Source organism: Aspergillus terreus, genomic scaffold, assembly GCF_000149615.1.
Source record: "Aspergillus terreus NIH2624 scaffold_11 genomic scaffold, whole genome shotgun sequence".
NCBI lineage: Eukaryota > Fungi > Ascomycota > Eurotiomycetes > Eurotiales > Aspergillaceae > Aspergillus > Aspergillus terreus.
The window spans coordinates 650,708-665,511 of NT_165934.1; the positions used below are offsets into that span (position 1 = coordinate 650,708).

Sequence of the window (14,804 nt, forward strand, 5' to 3'; positions counted from 1 at the left end):
GCAAAATTGGCGGAATTAAACGTAAAGCGTCATCGTACAAGCACATTAGTCGTGGGAAAGCGGCGTCAACGCCGGCGACCGGTGGGATCGCGTTGGACTGCCGGCTCGCGAGCGGCGGCCGTTGGTGGTTGGGCCCAGCGCGATGGGAGCCAGATGGTCGCGACTTTCGGTTCTCACCACCAGCCCCGTGCGGTCCATGGCATTGACACCGGAGCCCGCCGTGATGCCGAGGCCAATCGTCCCCGTCGAAGAGTTGTCTAAGCCATATTTGAGGCTGGGTGCATTGCCACTCCCCCAGCTGGACGTGCGGTTGGGGGGCAGGAAACTCGCCGAGTCGGCGTCGGAGGACCGCCCTCCTTCCGACGAGCTGCGGCCAGAGTCGAGTCCGCCCATATCGAATTCGCCGACACCGTCTTCCAACACGCGTTCATAAGAGGGACTTCGACTGCCAAAGAAGGGCAGTTTGCCCCCGAGGAATCGGCGTTTTTTGGGATGATTCGGATGCGACGGCCCTCCGCGGTGGAACAGTTGATTGATCTTGTGGTACATCCGCATGCGACGGTTCCGCCCACAGAGGAAGAACAAGGCCATGATAATGATAGACAGGAATAAGATGAACCCGGGCACTCGACGAGAGCTGCCTCCTTCGAAAAGGGCATCGTGCCACGACTCCTGATGGAGACCTTCCGTGGGGGGTAGCAGCTCCACGCTAGGGAACTGGAAATCGGCGGGGACCCCGTCCACGTTGCTCCCAAACCCCACCGGCAGGGCTTCGTCAACCTCCACCGGGACCTGGGAAGATGCGTAGAGGACCATTTTCCCCAGCGTCCAACTCACTTCGGTCGAGTCAATCTTGTGGACCGCTTGGAAGGGGTCAATGTACCCCTTGATCCGTCCTTGGGAGAGCAGCTCCTTGGTCCCATTATGGGCAGAACCGGCCTCCTCCAAACTCACCCGAGGCACGCCAATTCCATCGTGGAGAACATTGATGATCCAGGACGCTTTGAAGCAGATCTCCGAGGCCAGTTCCTGATCCAACTTCTTTCCCCATTTGTGGAGATGGATGCCCTCTTCGATGTCCTCCCAATCCTGCGAACAGAAAGCCTGCACGCGCTCCTGGTACGTCTTGAAGTTGTACGAGACTTTGTGACCGCCGAGCTCGAAAATATCGTGCGTCGAATGCCAATACTCGCTGATGCCGACAAAGTGGTTGACGTCGAAATCGATGGCAGGGACGTGGATGCCGTGCAAGAGACAAGGCTCGTCGGCACAGGGAGCATCCTTATCCAGGAGGGGGTACGTCTGTCTCAAACATTCATCGAACTTGCCCGTTCCCACGAGGGCGACGCCTTCCTCGCCGTCAACTGGCAGCGGTTTGCCGTCGATGGTCGTTCTGAGGCCCGCAGGAAGACAAGGATCAGGGAGCTCTTGGGACGTGTCTATCATGTTTGCTTCTTGCAAGGCTTCGATGTAGCGGCGACGGGCTTCGTGGACTCCAAACTCCAGCCACGAGGTCACAAAGACGCGATGTTCTTGTTCGGATCCATCGAGGTTTCGCAGGCGCAGCAAGGTCAAATCGTTGGCGTGCTTTTCGCTCTCGGTAGCATTGGGGGCGAAGGCGATTTGAGCGGACGCGCCTCCCATGTCCAAGAAGCCGTAGGTATGGTGACCCTTGCCGTGGTCATGCGCCTCTGGTTCATCGAAGCTTCCCAAGAGATAGTTGGTCGCGATCCATCCATACAAGCCTTCTGTAACGCCGGGAATGACCTGGATGTGGACGCCGCAGTCGGGAAGGAGGAAGTCGGAATTGGCACTGGCGTAGGAACAGATCTGCTCTAGGAGGAGGTTTCGTTGGACATCGGGTAGGAGGCGCATGCCGGCGGTGGCCAGTAAGAAAATCGGGGTATCTTTGATGGCATCGCGGGGGATGATCTCCTGGGCGTGTTGCAGGAGTTCTTCAAGGTGCTGTGGTCCGACGTCTTCCGGACGATCGGCGAACGAGGATACACCTGGAGAGTTGGGAGGAGTTAGAGGATTTTCCAGTTGGTCTGTGGGGTTATAGTGGAGTGAATGCCGTACCTGGATGAATCTTTTTGGTCCAGCTGGGCTTGGTCTTGATTTCTGGCAGCGACTTCAACTTTTGCGCATTGGCGGTCTTGCGCGCCGCATCGTGATTCAGCCAGCGATAGACGTGGACTCGGGTCCCCTGGGGTGGTCAGTCGGGCGCATTGTCGGTTGACATTGAGAGGGCGACTTACAGACGAACCGGCGTCCAGGACGACTCCATAATGCCCTATGCAGAAGAGGATGTCAGGATGATGATCACGGCATCAGGAGATCAGACGGGAGGGAGGTTACATTTGCCCATTGGGGAGACGGAAGGGATTAGAGATTAGAGGTAGATAGAGAATCCCAGCAGCATGACCTCAAGACGGCGAATGGGATGAGCGAACGGAGGAGAGGGAAGAGATAAGACTTGAGGGAGGGTGGAAGCAGGCACGATCGAGGGACACGGAGGATGGATGAAGCGGAGGGGTTGGATGAGGATGCGAAGAAGGCGACTAAACGAATGGCGATGCTGAAGACAGCACGATCAAAGCGAGAGTGAGGGGGAGAGGGAGAGCGAGAGAGAGAGAGGGGAGGTCGATAGTGGTGGCATACGTAGTGGTAGAGTCAGTACAGTAGTCAGAGAGGGAAAAAGGGAAAAACGGGGAAGCGATAAGACGCTTCGGGCGGACGCGACAGGGCCGCCACCTTGCCGCTTCGGGTTAGCGTCTCCGTCCATATTTCTTATCTATTTTTGTGACGGACCATGATTCACATTTCTATATATTATACTGTAGAGTGGTCTACATGATATTATTACATGTAGAATAATATACATACATACTACTACTGCCATTATTTATGATAAACACATAAAAACAGAAAGACAACAGAACGATCAGGGTAGTTTCATGCAGATGATTGACGTAAGCTCTGACCCTGCATGCCCCACCTGGCCCCCGATGATTGGTGAAAAGGCCAGATGGTGACAGCCAAGAAAAAAAGTATTCGTCATCATGCCAGGGTCTGTCTTAATAGAATTGATTATGATTGTTATTGTTCAATTGAAGCGAGTAGAAGTATTTTACTTACTACCTACAGTAGGCAATATACAATATACGGTAATATCTAACAGCCAACCTGACTGAAAGTGATCATCACTTACACTATGAGATCAACATGTTACTTGTTAGAGTTCGATTAGACCGTGAGTCCATGGATGATATATAATGGCATAACCTCTGAGCCTACTTTGGCAATTGTGAGTTGATAGTATGTCATTTTCCTAGTAGGGACTATCATGCCTTATAAAAGTATAAAAGTGTCTTATACTTGAGGATTGAAAACTGAACAGAATGTCCATCAGAAGTATTATGATAAAAAAGATGACCACAACAATGTCAAATGTACTTAAGGTACTAAATACGGAGGCCAAACACTGCAAACAAGAATTTGGCATCAAAATGGAAGAATACAATGGACTATATATATAATCGTGATATAGCCCTAGAACTGTCTCAATTAGTGATATACTCCTATACACTTCACAGAACAAATGCCCAGGCGGACTCCTATCATAGATGGATCTGGAATACAACCTTTGCATTGTGTACAGCTAAGCTACCGTGCTTGACTTGAGAAGAACAGGTCCACGTCGCAACAAGTCAGCAACTTCTCGACCATTTTAAATCCCCCATGTTACACCAAATGGAACCAACTCCGGATCAGTCATCCCCTTCACGCTAACAACGCCACATCGGCCCCAAGTCCCTGGCAACCCGCACGTTGTTCCTTCTTCATCCTTCGGAGTTGCGGACTTCGCAGGAGTTTGACGCATCCCAGTCCGACAGCCATGATAGGAGTAAGACGGACTCGTCTCCAGCCTCTCCAGATACTCAACACCCTTCACAGCTGTTGGCGAAAGCTCCTGCAGTGATTGGACATGCCTACGGACATTCTGGACATGCGGCTCACAGATACGCCTCGCATAATCCGGACCTCGGAGCATCGTTCGACCTACTATGTTCCAGCCATGGCTTTCCTGAAGACAAGCTCAAGCCCTTACTATCAGAGAACAGTCCATATCAGCCACTAGAGAGCTTATTCACCGTTCAACTCAGGGTAAAACACAATCCACAGCACCAGGCTATGCAAGACATATAGTTCCTACCCACCGATACCATCTCTATCCATCAACTGGCATAGAATCCATCGATCCCTCCAAAGACACAATGGGTAGCACGCACAATGAATGGGAAAGCGAGCCCATCGCCATTATCGGGCTCAGCTGCAAGTTTGCAGGAGACGCCAGCAACCCCGAGAAGCTATGGGACATGCTGGCCGAAGGACGAAACGCCTGGTCTGAAGTCCCCTCCTCACGATTCAATCCCAAGGCCGTTTACCACCCGGACAGTGAGAAGCTCAGCACGGTGGGTTGCCCGGGCCCAACCGTACAGCAGGATGGACGCTGACAGTCAGGACTGAGCTAGACGCATGTCAAAGGCGCACACTTTATAGACGAGGACATAGGCCTGTTTGATGCGGCCTTTTTCAACTTTTCCGCCGAAACTGCCGCAGTAAGTGTTCAACACGTAGAATGGGGGAGCTAACTGACCTCGATCACTTCCTCTCTCCAGGCTCTAGATCCCCAGTTTCGATTCCAGCTGGAGTCCGTATACGAAGCCCTGGAAAATGGTATGTTCATTGTGACATTATCTGATGCAACGGCTGACCCTCGATATAGCCGGCCTTACCATGGCCCAGATCGCCGGCTCCAATACGTCGGTCTATGCCGGCGTCTTCACCCACGACTACCACGAGGGCCTGATACGCGACGAGGACAGGCTGCCGCGATTCCTCCCCATCGGCACCCTCTCGGCCATGTCGTCAAACCGCATCTCGCACTTCTTCGACCTCAAAGGGGCCAGCATGACGGTCGACACAGGGTGTTCGACCGCCCTCGTCGCCTTGCACCAGGCAGTGCTCGGCCTGCGCACCGGCGAGGCCGACATGTCCATCGTGAGCGGGTGCAACCTGATGCTGTCCCCGGATATGTTCAAGGTGTTTTCGTCGTTGGGGATGCTGTCGCCCGACGGCAAGTCATACGCCTTCGACTCGCGCGCCAACGGCTACGGCCGTGGCGAAGGCGTGGCAAGCATCGTCATCAAGCGGCTCAAGGACGCCGTCGAAGCGGGCGACCCGGTGCGCGCCGTCATCCGTGAGAGCTTCCTGAACCAGGACGGAAAGACGGAGACCATCACGTCGCCTTCGCAGGCAGCCCAGGAGGCGCTCATCCGCGAATGCTACCGCCGTGCTGGTCTTAGTCCGCACGATACGCAATACTTCGAGGCCCACGGCACCGGCACGCCGACGGGTGATCCCATCGAAGCGCGGTCCATCGCGGCCGTGTTTGGACAGGACCGCTCGGAGCCCCTCCGCATCGGGTCCGTCAAGACGAACATCGGGCACACGGAGGCCGCGTCGGGGCTGGCGGGCCTCATCAAGGTCGTGCTGGCTATGGAGAAGGGGCAGATCCCGCCGAGCGTCAACTTCCAGAAGCCCAACCCGAAGCTGCAGCTGGATGAGTGGCGGCTCAAAGTGGCCACGGAGCTCGAGCCGTGGCCTGCAGCCAGCGACCAGCCCTGGCGTGCTTCTGTCAACAATTTTGGCTACGGAGGGACCAACAGCCATGTCATCGTCGAGGGTGTCGGATCGTTGGCTTCATTATTGCCTCGCAAGCAGCTGACCAACGGCATTCACCACGCAGTTGACAGCAAGGCCGACGTCAAAACGCAGAGCAAGGTGCTTGTCTTCTCCGGACGTGACGAACAGGCGTGCCAGCGCATGGTGTCCAACACAAAGGAGTACCTGGAAAGACGCAAACTGCAAGACCCAGGCATGACGGCGGACAAGATCAACGAACTCATGCAAAATCTAGCCTGGACCCTCACCCAGCACCGCTCGCGATTCGCGTGGGTTTCAGCACACGCAGTGAAGTACTCAGACAACCTCGACCAGGTCATCCAGGGCCTGGACGCCCCGCAGTTCAAGCCCGTGAAGGTCGCGACCACGCCAGCCCGGATCGGCATGGTGTTTACGGGCCAGGGAGCGCAGTGGCACGCCATGGCGCGCGAGCTCATTGACCCGTATCCCGTGTTTCGGTCATCGCTGTACGAGGCGGAGCGCTATCTCCGCGACATCGGCGCCGATTGGTCTCTCACTGCGGAGTTGATGCGAGACGCTGCCACGACGCGCGTCAATGACACGGGGCTCAGCATCCCTATCTGTGTTGCAGTGCAAATCGCACTGGTGCGGCTGCTCAGATCATGGGGCATTGTACCCTCCGCCGTGACGAGCCACTCGTCCGGCGAGATCGCCGCCGCTTACACGGTGGGCGCCCTGACGCTGCGTCAGGCCATGGCCGTCGCATACTACCGTGCCGCCATGGCCGCGGATAAGACGCTTCGCGGCGCCGATGGCGGTCCCAAGGGTGCAATGGTCGCGGTTGGAGTCGGGAAAGAGGCTGCTGAAGGCTACCTGCACAAGCTCCCGAGTACCAGCGGCAAGGCCGTGGTGGCTTGCATTAACAGCCCCTCCAGCATCACCATCGCCGGTGATGAAGCGGCCGTACAAGAAGTTGAGGCGCTGGCCACGGCTGACGGTGTCTTCGCCCGTCGTCTCAAGGTCGACACCGGATACCACTCTCACCACATGGACCCCGTTGCTGAGCCGTATCGCCAGGCCCTCCGCACTGCACTGGCACAAAAGGACAGCGACGAGGGCCAAGCATTGCCCGACAAGGTAGATGGAGAACCCTGGGCAGGGGCATACCGTGCCGCATTGCACGAGGCCTTGCCCGATGCTATTGAGAAGGGTAGCCTGGACAGCATCATCTTCTCTTCTCCCGTCACTGGAGGCCGAGTCACTCGCGCCGAAGTACTGGCCGACCCCGAACACTGGGTACGCAGCCTTGTGCAGCCCGTGCGGTTTGTTGAGGCTTTCACGGACATGACAGTCGGCGGCAATGGCGAACAGGAGCGCAGCAACGTCGACGTGATCCTCGAGGTAGGACCTCATACAGCACTAGGCGGTCCCATCAAAGAGATTCTGTCGCTGCCCGAGTTCGAGGGCATCACGCTGCCTTACATGGGCTGCTTGGTGCGCAAGGAAGACGCCCGGGACTGCATGCTCGCGGCAGCCGTCAATCTCCTCGGCAAGGGCCAGCCGGCCAACTTGACCAGGATCAACTTCCCCTGGGGTCTTCAAGGGCCGGCTAAGCCACGAGTCCTGACCGACATGCCCTCGTACCCGTGGAACCACAGCAACAGACACTGGAACGAGTCGCGGCGCAACCAAGCGTACCGCCAGCGCAGCCAGGAGCCCCACGATCTTCTCGGGGTGCTGGTTCCGGGGACCAATCCGGACGCCGCTTCCTGGAGACACATCGTACGGCTGTCAGAGGCGCCCTGGTTGAGGGACCACGTCGTCCAGGGCAACATCCTGTATCCCGGAGCGGGATTCGTGTGCCTGGCTATTGAAGCAATCAAGATGCAGACGGCCATGGCGAGTGCCACCCCGGACGCTGGTGAACTGGCGGGCTTCAAGCTGCGCGACGTGGAAATCCACCAGGCCCTGGTGATAGCAGACACGGCAGATGGTGTCGAGGTGCAGACGATCCTGCGACCCGTAGATGGCAAGACGATTGGCGCCCGCGGCTGGAAGCAGTTCGAGATTTGGTCTGTGACTGCGGACAGCGAGTGGACAGAGCACGCCAGAGGACTTATCACGGTGCAGATGGCGGCTGACACAGCCAAAACCAACGCAACTAGCCATAGCAGCGCCAGCTTCCTGGACGAGTCGGGCTACACGCGCCGCATCGACCCGCAAGACATGTTCGCGAGTCTGCGAGCAAAGGGCCTCAACCATGGACCCATGTTCCAGAACACGGTGAGCATTCTACAGGACGGCAGGGCAAAGGAACCGCGCTGCGTCGTCACCATCAAAGTCGCCGACACGTCGTCTCCCAAGGACAAGGGCAGAGATCTTCAGAATGTGCTGCACCCCACGACACTCGACTCCATCGTCCTCTCTTCGTACGCTGCGGTGCCCAGTGCAGACCCTTCCAACGACGACAGTGCCCGGGTGCCACGGTCCATCCGCAAGCTGTGGGTGTCGAACCGCATCAGCAACACGCCCGGCCATGTCTTTACCTGCAACGTGAAGATGCCGCATCATGACGCGCAGAGCTACGAGGCTAACGTGAGCGTCCTGGATCAAGATGGGACCAGTGAAGTCGAGCCCCTGCTCGAGATGCAGGGCCTTGTTTGCCAGTCTCTGGGCCGCAGCGCACCGGGCGAGGACAAGGAGCCGTGGAACAAGGAGCTGTGTGCCAACGTCGAATGGGGTCCCGATCTAGCCCTCTCTCTAGGACTGCCTGGCGCTCAAGACGCCATCGACAAGCGGCTCAACACGCTCCGGGATGAAGTAGCGGGCACGGACAGCCGGAGCATCGAGGTGCAGACCGTGCTGAGACGCGTGTGCGTCTACTTCAGCCACGACGCCCTTGAGGCACTGACGGAGACGGATGTAGCCAATCTCGCCTCGCACCATGTCAAATTCTACAAGTGGATGAAAGACACGGTGAGCCTGGCCGCGTCGCGCCGCTGGAGCGCCGAAAGCGACACTTGGACGAGCGACCCTCCGGCCGTCCGCCAGCACTACATTGACCTTGCTGCTAAACAAAGCGTCGACGGAGAGCTTATCTGCCACCTGGGACCGTTGCTCTTGCCGATTTTACGCGGCGAGAGAGCGCCCCTCGAGGTCATGATGGAGGACCGGCTGCTGTACAAGTACTATGCTAACGCTTACCGGCTGGAGCCGGCCTTTGGACAACTGAAGTCGCTGCTCGCCGCCGTCTTACACAAGAACCCACGGGCTCGCGTCCTTGAGATCGGAGCGGGAACAGGAGCCGCCACGCGACACGCCCTCAAGACGCTGGGCACCGACGAGGACGGCGGTCCGCGGTGCGAGAGCTGGCATTTTACAGATATTTCCTCTGGCTTCTTCGAGGCGGCGCGCACCGAGTTCTCGGCCTGGGGCAACCTCCTGGAGTTTGACCGGCTCGACATTGAGCAGAGCCCCGAGGCCCAGGGCTTCAAACTGGCCAGCTACGACGTCGTTGTGGCATGCCAAGTGCTGCACGCAACCAAGAGCATGGCGCGGACCATGAGCAACGTCCGCAGTCTCATGAAGCCCGGCGCAACGCTGCTGCTCATGGAGACGACGCAGGACCAGATTGACCTGCAGTTCATCTTTGGTCTTCTCCCCGGATGGTGGTTGAGCGAGGAGCCCGAGCGCCATTCGAGTCCGTCGCTATCTATTGGCATGTGGGATCGGGTACTCAAAGGGGCAGGCTTTACGGGCGTGGAAATTGACCTCCGCGATGTCAATGTCGACGCTGAGAGCGACCTGTACGGCATTAGCAACATTTTGTCGACGGCGGCCAGCCCGAGCCCCGAGCTAGACTCGTCCCGGGTGGTCATTGTCACCAGCGATAAGGCGCCCCCTCAGTCAGGCTGGCTGGAGACCTTGCGAAAGTCCATAGCCCAGGTCGCTGGAAACCGCGTGCTTCCAGACGTTCTGGCCCTTGAGTCGCCGGGACTTACAGCTGCGACGTACACTGGCAAGCTCTGCGTGTTTGTGGGCGAACTCGACAAGCCCGTACTGGCTGGCCTCGACGCCGCCGACTTACAGGGCCTAAAAACCATGGCATTGGGCTGCAAGGGCCTGCTCTGGATCACCCGTGGTGGCGCGGTCGAGTGTACAGACCCAGAGTCTGCTTTGGCATCGGGGTTTGTTCGCGTCCTTCGCACCGAGTATCTCGGACGTCGATTCCTGACGCTTGACTTGGATCCTCGAACAGCTGAAATGGACACCGCAGCCATTGTACAGGTCCTCAAGTCTTGTCTCGCCGCCTCGGATGCTCCGGCACCCATTGAGAGTGAGTTTGCGGTGCGCGACGGCCTCATCCTAGTTCCGAGGCTATACAAGGACGTGGTGTGGAACGCACTGCTGGAGCCCGAGGTACCAGACTGGGCTTCTCCCGAGACGATCCCCGAGGGGCCTCTCTTCCAACCCAAGCGGCCGCTGCGGCTGGAGGTTGGCATCCCCGGTCTGCTGGACACATTGGCATTCGGTGACGACGATGGAGTCGCCGCGGACTTGCCCGACGACATGGTCGAGATCGAGCCGCGCGCATACGGCCTGAACTTCCGCGATGTCATGGTAGCCATGGGCCAGCTTCGCGAGCGCGTCATGGGCCTCGAATGCGCTGGGATCATCACCCGTGTCGGCAGCGAGGCCGCCGCGCAAGGCTTTGCTGTCGGTGACCATGTCATGGCCCTACTCCTTGGCCCGTTCAGCAGCCGCCCTCGCATAACCTGGCATGGCGTCATCAACATGCCTCAGGGCATGAGCTTCAGCGACGCAGCCTCGATACCCATGATCTTTACCACGGCATACGTGGCTCTGGTCCAGGTTGCGCGTCTCAGGCATGGCCAGTCGGTCCTCATCCACGCCGCGGCCGGAGGCGTCGGACAGGCGGCCGTTATGCTGGCGCAGGACTATCTAGGCGCCGAGGTATACGCAACTGTCGGGTCGCAGGAGAAGCGCGATCTCCTCACACGCGAGTACGGGATCCCTCCCGAGCGCATCTTCAACAGCCGTGACGCCTCTTTTGCGCCCGCAGTCCTGGCGGCCACTGGAGGTCGGGGCGTCGACGCGGTGCTCAACTCGCTCGGCGGCTCGTTGCTGCAGGCCAGCTTCGAGGTGCTCGCGCCGTTTGGCAATTTCGTGGAGATCGGCAAGCGAGACCTCGAGCAGAACAGCCTGCTGGAAATGGCGACGTTCACGCGCGCCGTATCCTTCACCTCCCTCGACATGATGACGCTTCTGCGCCAGCGTGGGCCCGAGGCGCATCGTATTCTGAGCGAGCTAGCACGCCTCGCGGGACAAAAGATCATCAAGCCCGTCCACCCTGTCACCGTCTACCCTATGGGACAGGTCGACAAGGCCTTCCGCCTCCTGCAGACGGGGAAGCACCTCGGGAAGCTGGTATTGTCGACCGAGCCCGAGGAGCAGGTCAAGGTGCTACCTCGACCGGCGACGCCAAAGCTGCGGTCTGATGCGTCCTATCTCCTGGTGGGAGGCGTGGGCGGCCTGGGACGGTCTCTCGCGAACTGGATGGTCGACCACGGCGCGCGCAACCTCATTCTCCTCTCGCGCAGTGCCGGAAAGCAGGACACCAGCGCATTTGTCGCACAGCTGCGCGAGGCCGGCAGTCGCGTGGCGGCCATCAGCTGCGACGTGTCTGACAAGGAGGACCTGGCCAAGGCCCTGCGCATCTGCGAGCACGACCTACACTTCCCGCCGGTGCGCGGCGTCATCCAAGGCGCCATGGTGCTCCAGGACTCAATCCTCGAGCAGATGACCATCGACGACTGGCAGGCCGCCATCCGGCCCAAGGTAGCGGGCACCTGGAACTTGCACGAACGCTTCTCGCAGCGCGGGTCGCTCGACTTTTTCGTCATGCTGTCGTCGCTGTCCTGCATCCTCGGCTGGGCCAGCCAGGCCAGCTATGCGGCGGGCGGCACGTACCAGGACGCCCTCGCGCGCTGGCGCTGCGCCTCCGGACTGCCAGCCGTGTCCCTCGACATGGGCGTCATCAAGGACGTCGGCTACGTCGCCGAGTCGCGCACCGTGTCGGATCGGCTGCGCAAGGTCGGTCAGTCGCTCCGGCTGTCGGAGGAATCCGTGCTGCAGACGCTCGCGACGGCAGTCCTGCACCCCTTCGGCCGGCCTCAAGTCCTACTAGGCCTGAACTCGGGCCCCGGCTCGCACTGGGACCCCGCCAGCGACTCCCAGATGGGTCGTGACGCCCGCTTCATGCCCCTCAGGTATCGCAAGCCCGCTGCGTCGCGGGCCCAGGCCCAGCAGGCGGGCGGTGATTCGGACTCGGAGCCTCTGTCGGCCAAGCTGCGGACGGCGGAATCGTCTGATGCTGCGGCTCGTTGTGTCGGGGACGCCATTGCCACCAAGTTGGCGGACATATTTATGGTCCCTGTCGACGATATTGACCTCTCCAAGCCGCCGTCGGCGTACGGCGTGGACTCGCTTGTGGCGGTTGAGTTGAGGAACATGCTGGTTTTGCAGGCTGCGTGTGACGTGTCGATCTTTAGCATTCTGCAGAGCGCGTCCCTCGCGGCGTTGGCACTTGACGTTGTGGCCAAGAGTGCGCACGTTGAGATAGCTGCATAGACTGATGTGTTTTATGTTATACAGGAAGATGGGCGTTTGTTTGGATTTATTTGGTTTTCATATCTATTGATTTAGAGGACTAGGAGTCGCTAGGACGTATACATGTCACGTAACTTAGAATAGTTGATCTATATCTTGTTGGACATACGTACTTCATTTCTAGCAGAGCCTGCAGCGAGCGCAAGATAACTGAGTTCCTATTTTGTCTGCTTCTGAACCTGTTCTGTAAGTATACGCTCCCTGACTATCATTGGATCGTTATACTTCTTCTTCACTTGCCAACAACATCCCACGCAGTCAAGCACGTACACAACGAAAGCCATGGCACTGCGATTATGTTATAGTCAGTATAACCAAACACAACCCCGACACTAGGCAAAGACTCACGATAAAGCTGCAGTCATACGGGACGCCAGATTTTGCGAATTATTCTATGGCCGTGGTGTCTCCATTGGCGCATCACTGAGGTCCCAATTGCTCAGATGATATCAGTACCTGCTCGTCCTGGTACTGGTAATCAGGGCCCTTCCTACAAGTTCGCATATTAATATGTCATGCCTTTCAGTACTATATTGATATCCGTACTTCACAGGCAGCCTATGGGGGCAAGTGAAATGGATAAGGCACTGCCACCTTCTTCAACGGAGTCACCCAAATACCACACTGACAGGTGATGTCTACTATATTTTACACGTTGATGCATGTTGGAACAACGGAGCGTGGATATGTATATCTTGGTTATATCTCGGTTGTAAGTTTATATAGTGGCTTCATCTTCCCCACAGGCAATGGGAGAGACATGCTGGCGACCACGACAGAAGGAGTAAGCTACTACCACATCAAAAGATCGGCGTGCCACGGCCAAACAGCCCCTTGGGATCCCATCTCCGCTTCAGTCTCCTAAGCCGGGGCAGATTGTCTGCCCCCCACCAGGCTGCCGGGCCCTCATCGCCGAACGCGTAGTTGACATAGATATGAGGCTCATCGAACCCGCTAGTCGCCTGCAGCTTTTTCCGAAGAGACAGGAGCAGATCGATGGACGGTTGCTCCAGAGCGGGATCGGTGTAGATGTTCTCATGGAGCCAGAAATTCTTGGTGTCTCTCCACGGATACACCGCAGTCGAAAGGGGCGTCTTGAGCGTGTTGTTGTTGGCGTACCGCTGGAACAGCGTCTGGCCCAGGAACCCAGGGTGGGCCTCATAAAAGGCCGTCATTTCATCCATGACCTCCTTCATCGTCTGGGGATCGGTGCGACCAAGCCCGGTGGTGCCACCGCTGACATAGACGCCGCTCTGGCAGGGCCCGTCCAAGCCGGCATAGAGCTCGACCAGGGTAACGTTCTTGATCGTGCGGGCGATGGGCTTCAGTCGCTCGGCAGTGTTCCAGTGAGGCACAAACGTGTCCCATGGGCCAAAGTGCTTCATGTCGACCGTCAGCTCGGAAGCGTTGATCGTGCGGTTGTAGGCAATGGATAGCTGAACCCCAAGATCGGCTGGCAGGACGTAATCCAGTGATTGGAGCTCTTCGAACACGGCCAGGGCGCCCTCTGCCGGATACACGAAGCTACCGATCACGGCGTCGCCGTTGTTCGGCTGATCCGACATCCGGAACGTCGCTTCAGTGATGATGCCAAAGTTGGCTCCTGCACCGCGGATCGCCCAGAGCAGATCCGGATGGCGCTTCTCCGAGACTGTCACAATGTCGCCTGTTGCGGTCACCAAGCGGACCTCTACGAGTGCGTCGACGCCGAGGCCGAAGAGACCTGTGTTGAAACCGATGCCGCCACCAATCGTGGCACCAATCACACCCACGCATGGGCTGTTGCCGCGTGCTAAGTAAAAAGGTCAATCCAAGCCACAATAGCACCGAAAAGACCGAATCAGAAGAGAGGGACATACGAATGGCCTTGCCGGCATTGTACAATGGCTCAGTAATATCGCCGAGCTTGGTGCCACCCCCAACGGTCAGGGTGTTTTTCTCAATATCAATCTTGACACTGTTGAAGTTTTCAAGATTCACGTCAATGCCTTTGACAGTACCATAGATAAGACTGGTACCATGGCCGCCATTGGTGGCCATAAAGGGGAGGTTGTGCGCCGCGGCAATTCGGACCTTTTGGTAGAGCCATGTCAGTGCAGTCCCGGACAGCTCGACTCCAGAACCAACTTACAATCTTCTGAAGGTCTCGCTCAGTCTTGGGCTTGATAGCCCCAGTCCAGGTAGGCGGCTTCCATTCCGACCATCGCGGGGAAGCGACAGTCGAGAAGTCGGCGTCAGTAGGTTCGGCAATCTCAGTGCCTGGAGACAAGTAAGGCCCAAATAGAGATTCAATATCAACGCCATTGGCAAAGATGCCTGTGGCATGAACAGCGGCGACTAACGCCAACGACTGGTATAGTTGGCGAAGCATGTTGTGGCCGATAAGAAAGACGGATAGGGTGATG

General features: G+C 57.8%; 3 protein-coding genes across 3 annotated transcripts; 1 reads left to right on the forward strand and 2 right to left on the reverse strand.

Annotated features, from left to right (window-relative positions):
• Window positions 1–45: 45 nt before the first annotated feature.
• On the reverse strand, window positions 46–2,287 carry ATEG_07658 (putative nucleoside diphosphatase (Ynd1); the record flags this gene model as incomplete). The annotated part of the gene is made up of 3 exons (XM_001216279.1): window positions 46–2,009; window positions 2,080–2,206; window positions 2,267–2,287. 3 exons carry the CDS (start codon window positions 2,285–2,287, stop codon window positions 46–48), a joined length of 2,112 nt encoding a protein of 703 aa, XP_001216279.1.
• Window positions 2,288–4,277: 1,990 nt separating this feature from the next.
• On the forward strand, window positions 4,278–12,360 carry ATEG_07659 (type I polyketide synthase; the record flags this gene model as incomplete). Its single annotated transcript, XM_001216280.1, has 3 exons — window positions 4,278–4,475; window positions 4,536–4,622; window positions 4,810–12,360. 3 exons carry the CDS (start codon window positions 4,278–4,280, stop codon window positions 12,358–12,360), a joined length of 7,836 nt encoding a protein of 2,611 aa, XP_001216280.1.
• Window positions 12,361–13,199: 839 nt separating this feature from the next.
• Window positions 13,200–14,770, reverse strand: ATEG_07660 (FAD-binding oxidoreductase; the record flags this gene model as incomplete). The annotated part of the gene is made up of 3 exons (XM_001216281.1): window positions 13,200–14,191; window positions 14,259–14,472; window positions 14,531–14,770. 3 exons carry the CDS (start codon window positions 14,768–14,770, stop codon window positions 13,200–13,202), a joined length of 1,446 nt encoding a protein of 481 aa, XP_001216281.1.
• Window positions 14,771–14,804: the final 34 nt, after the last annotated feature.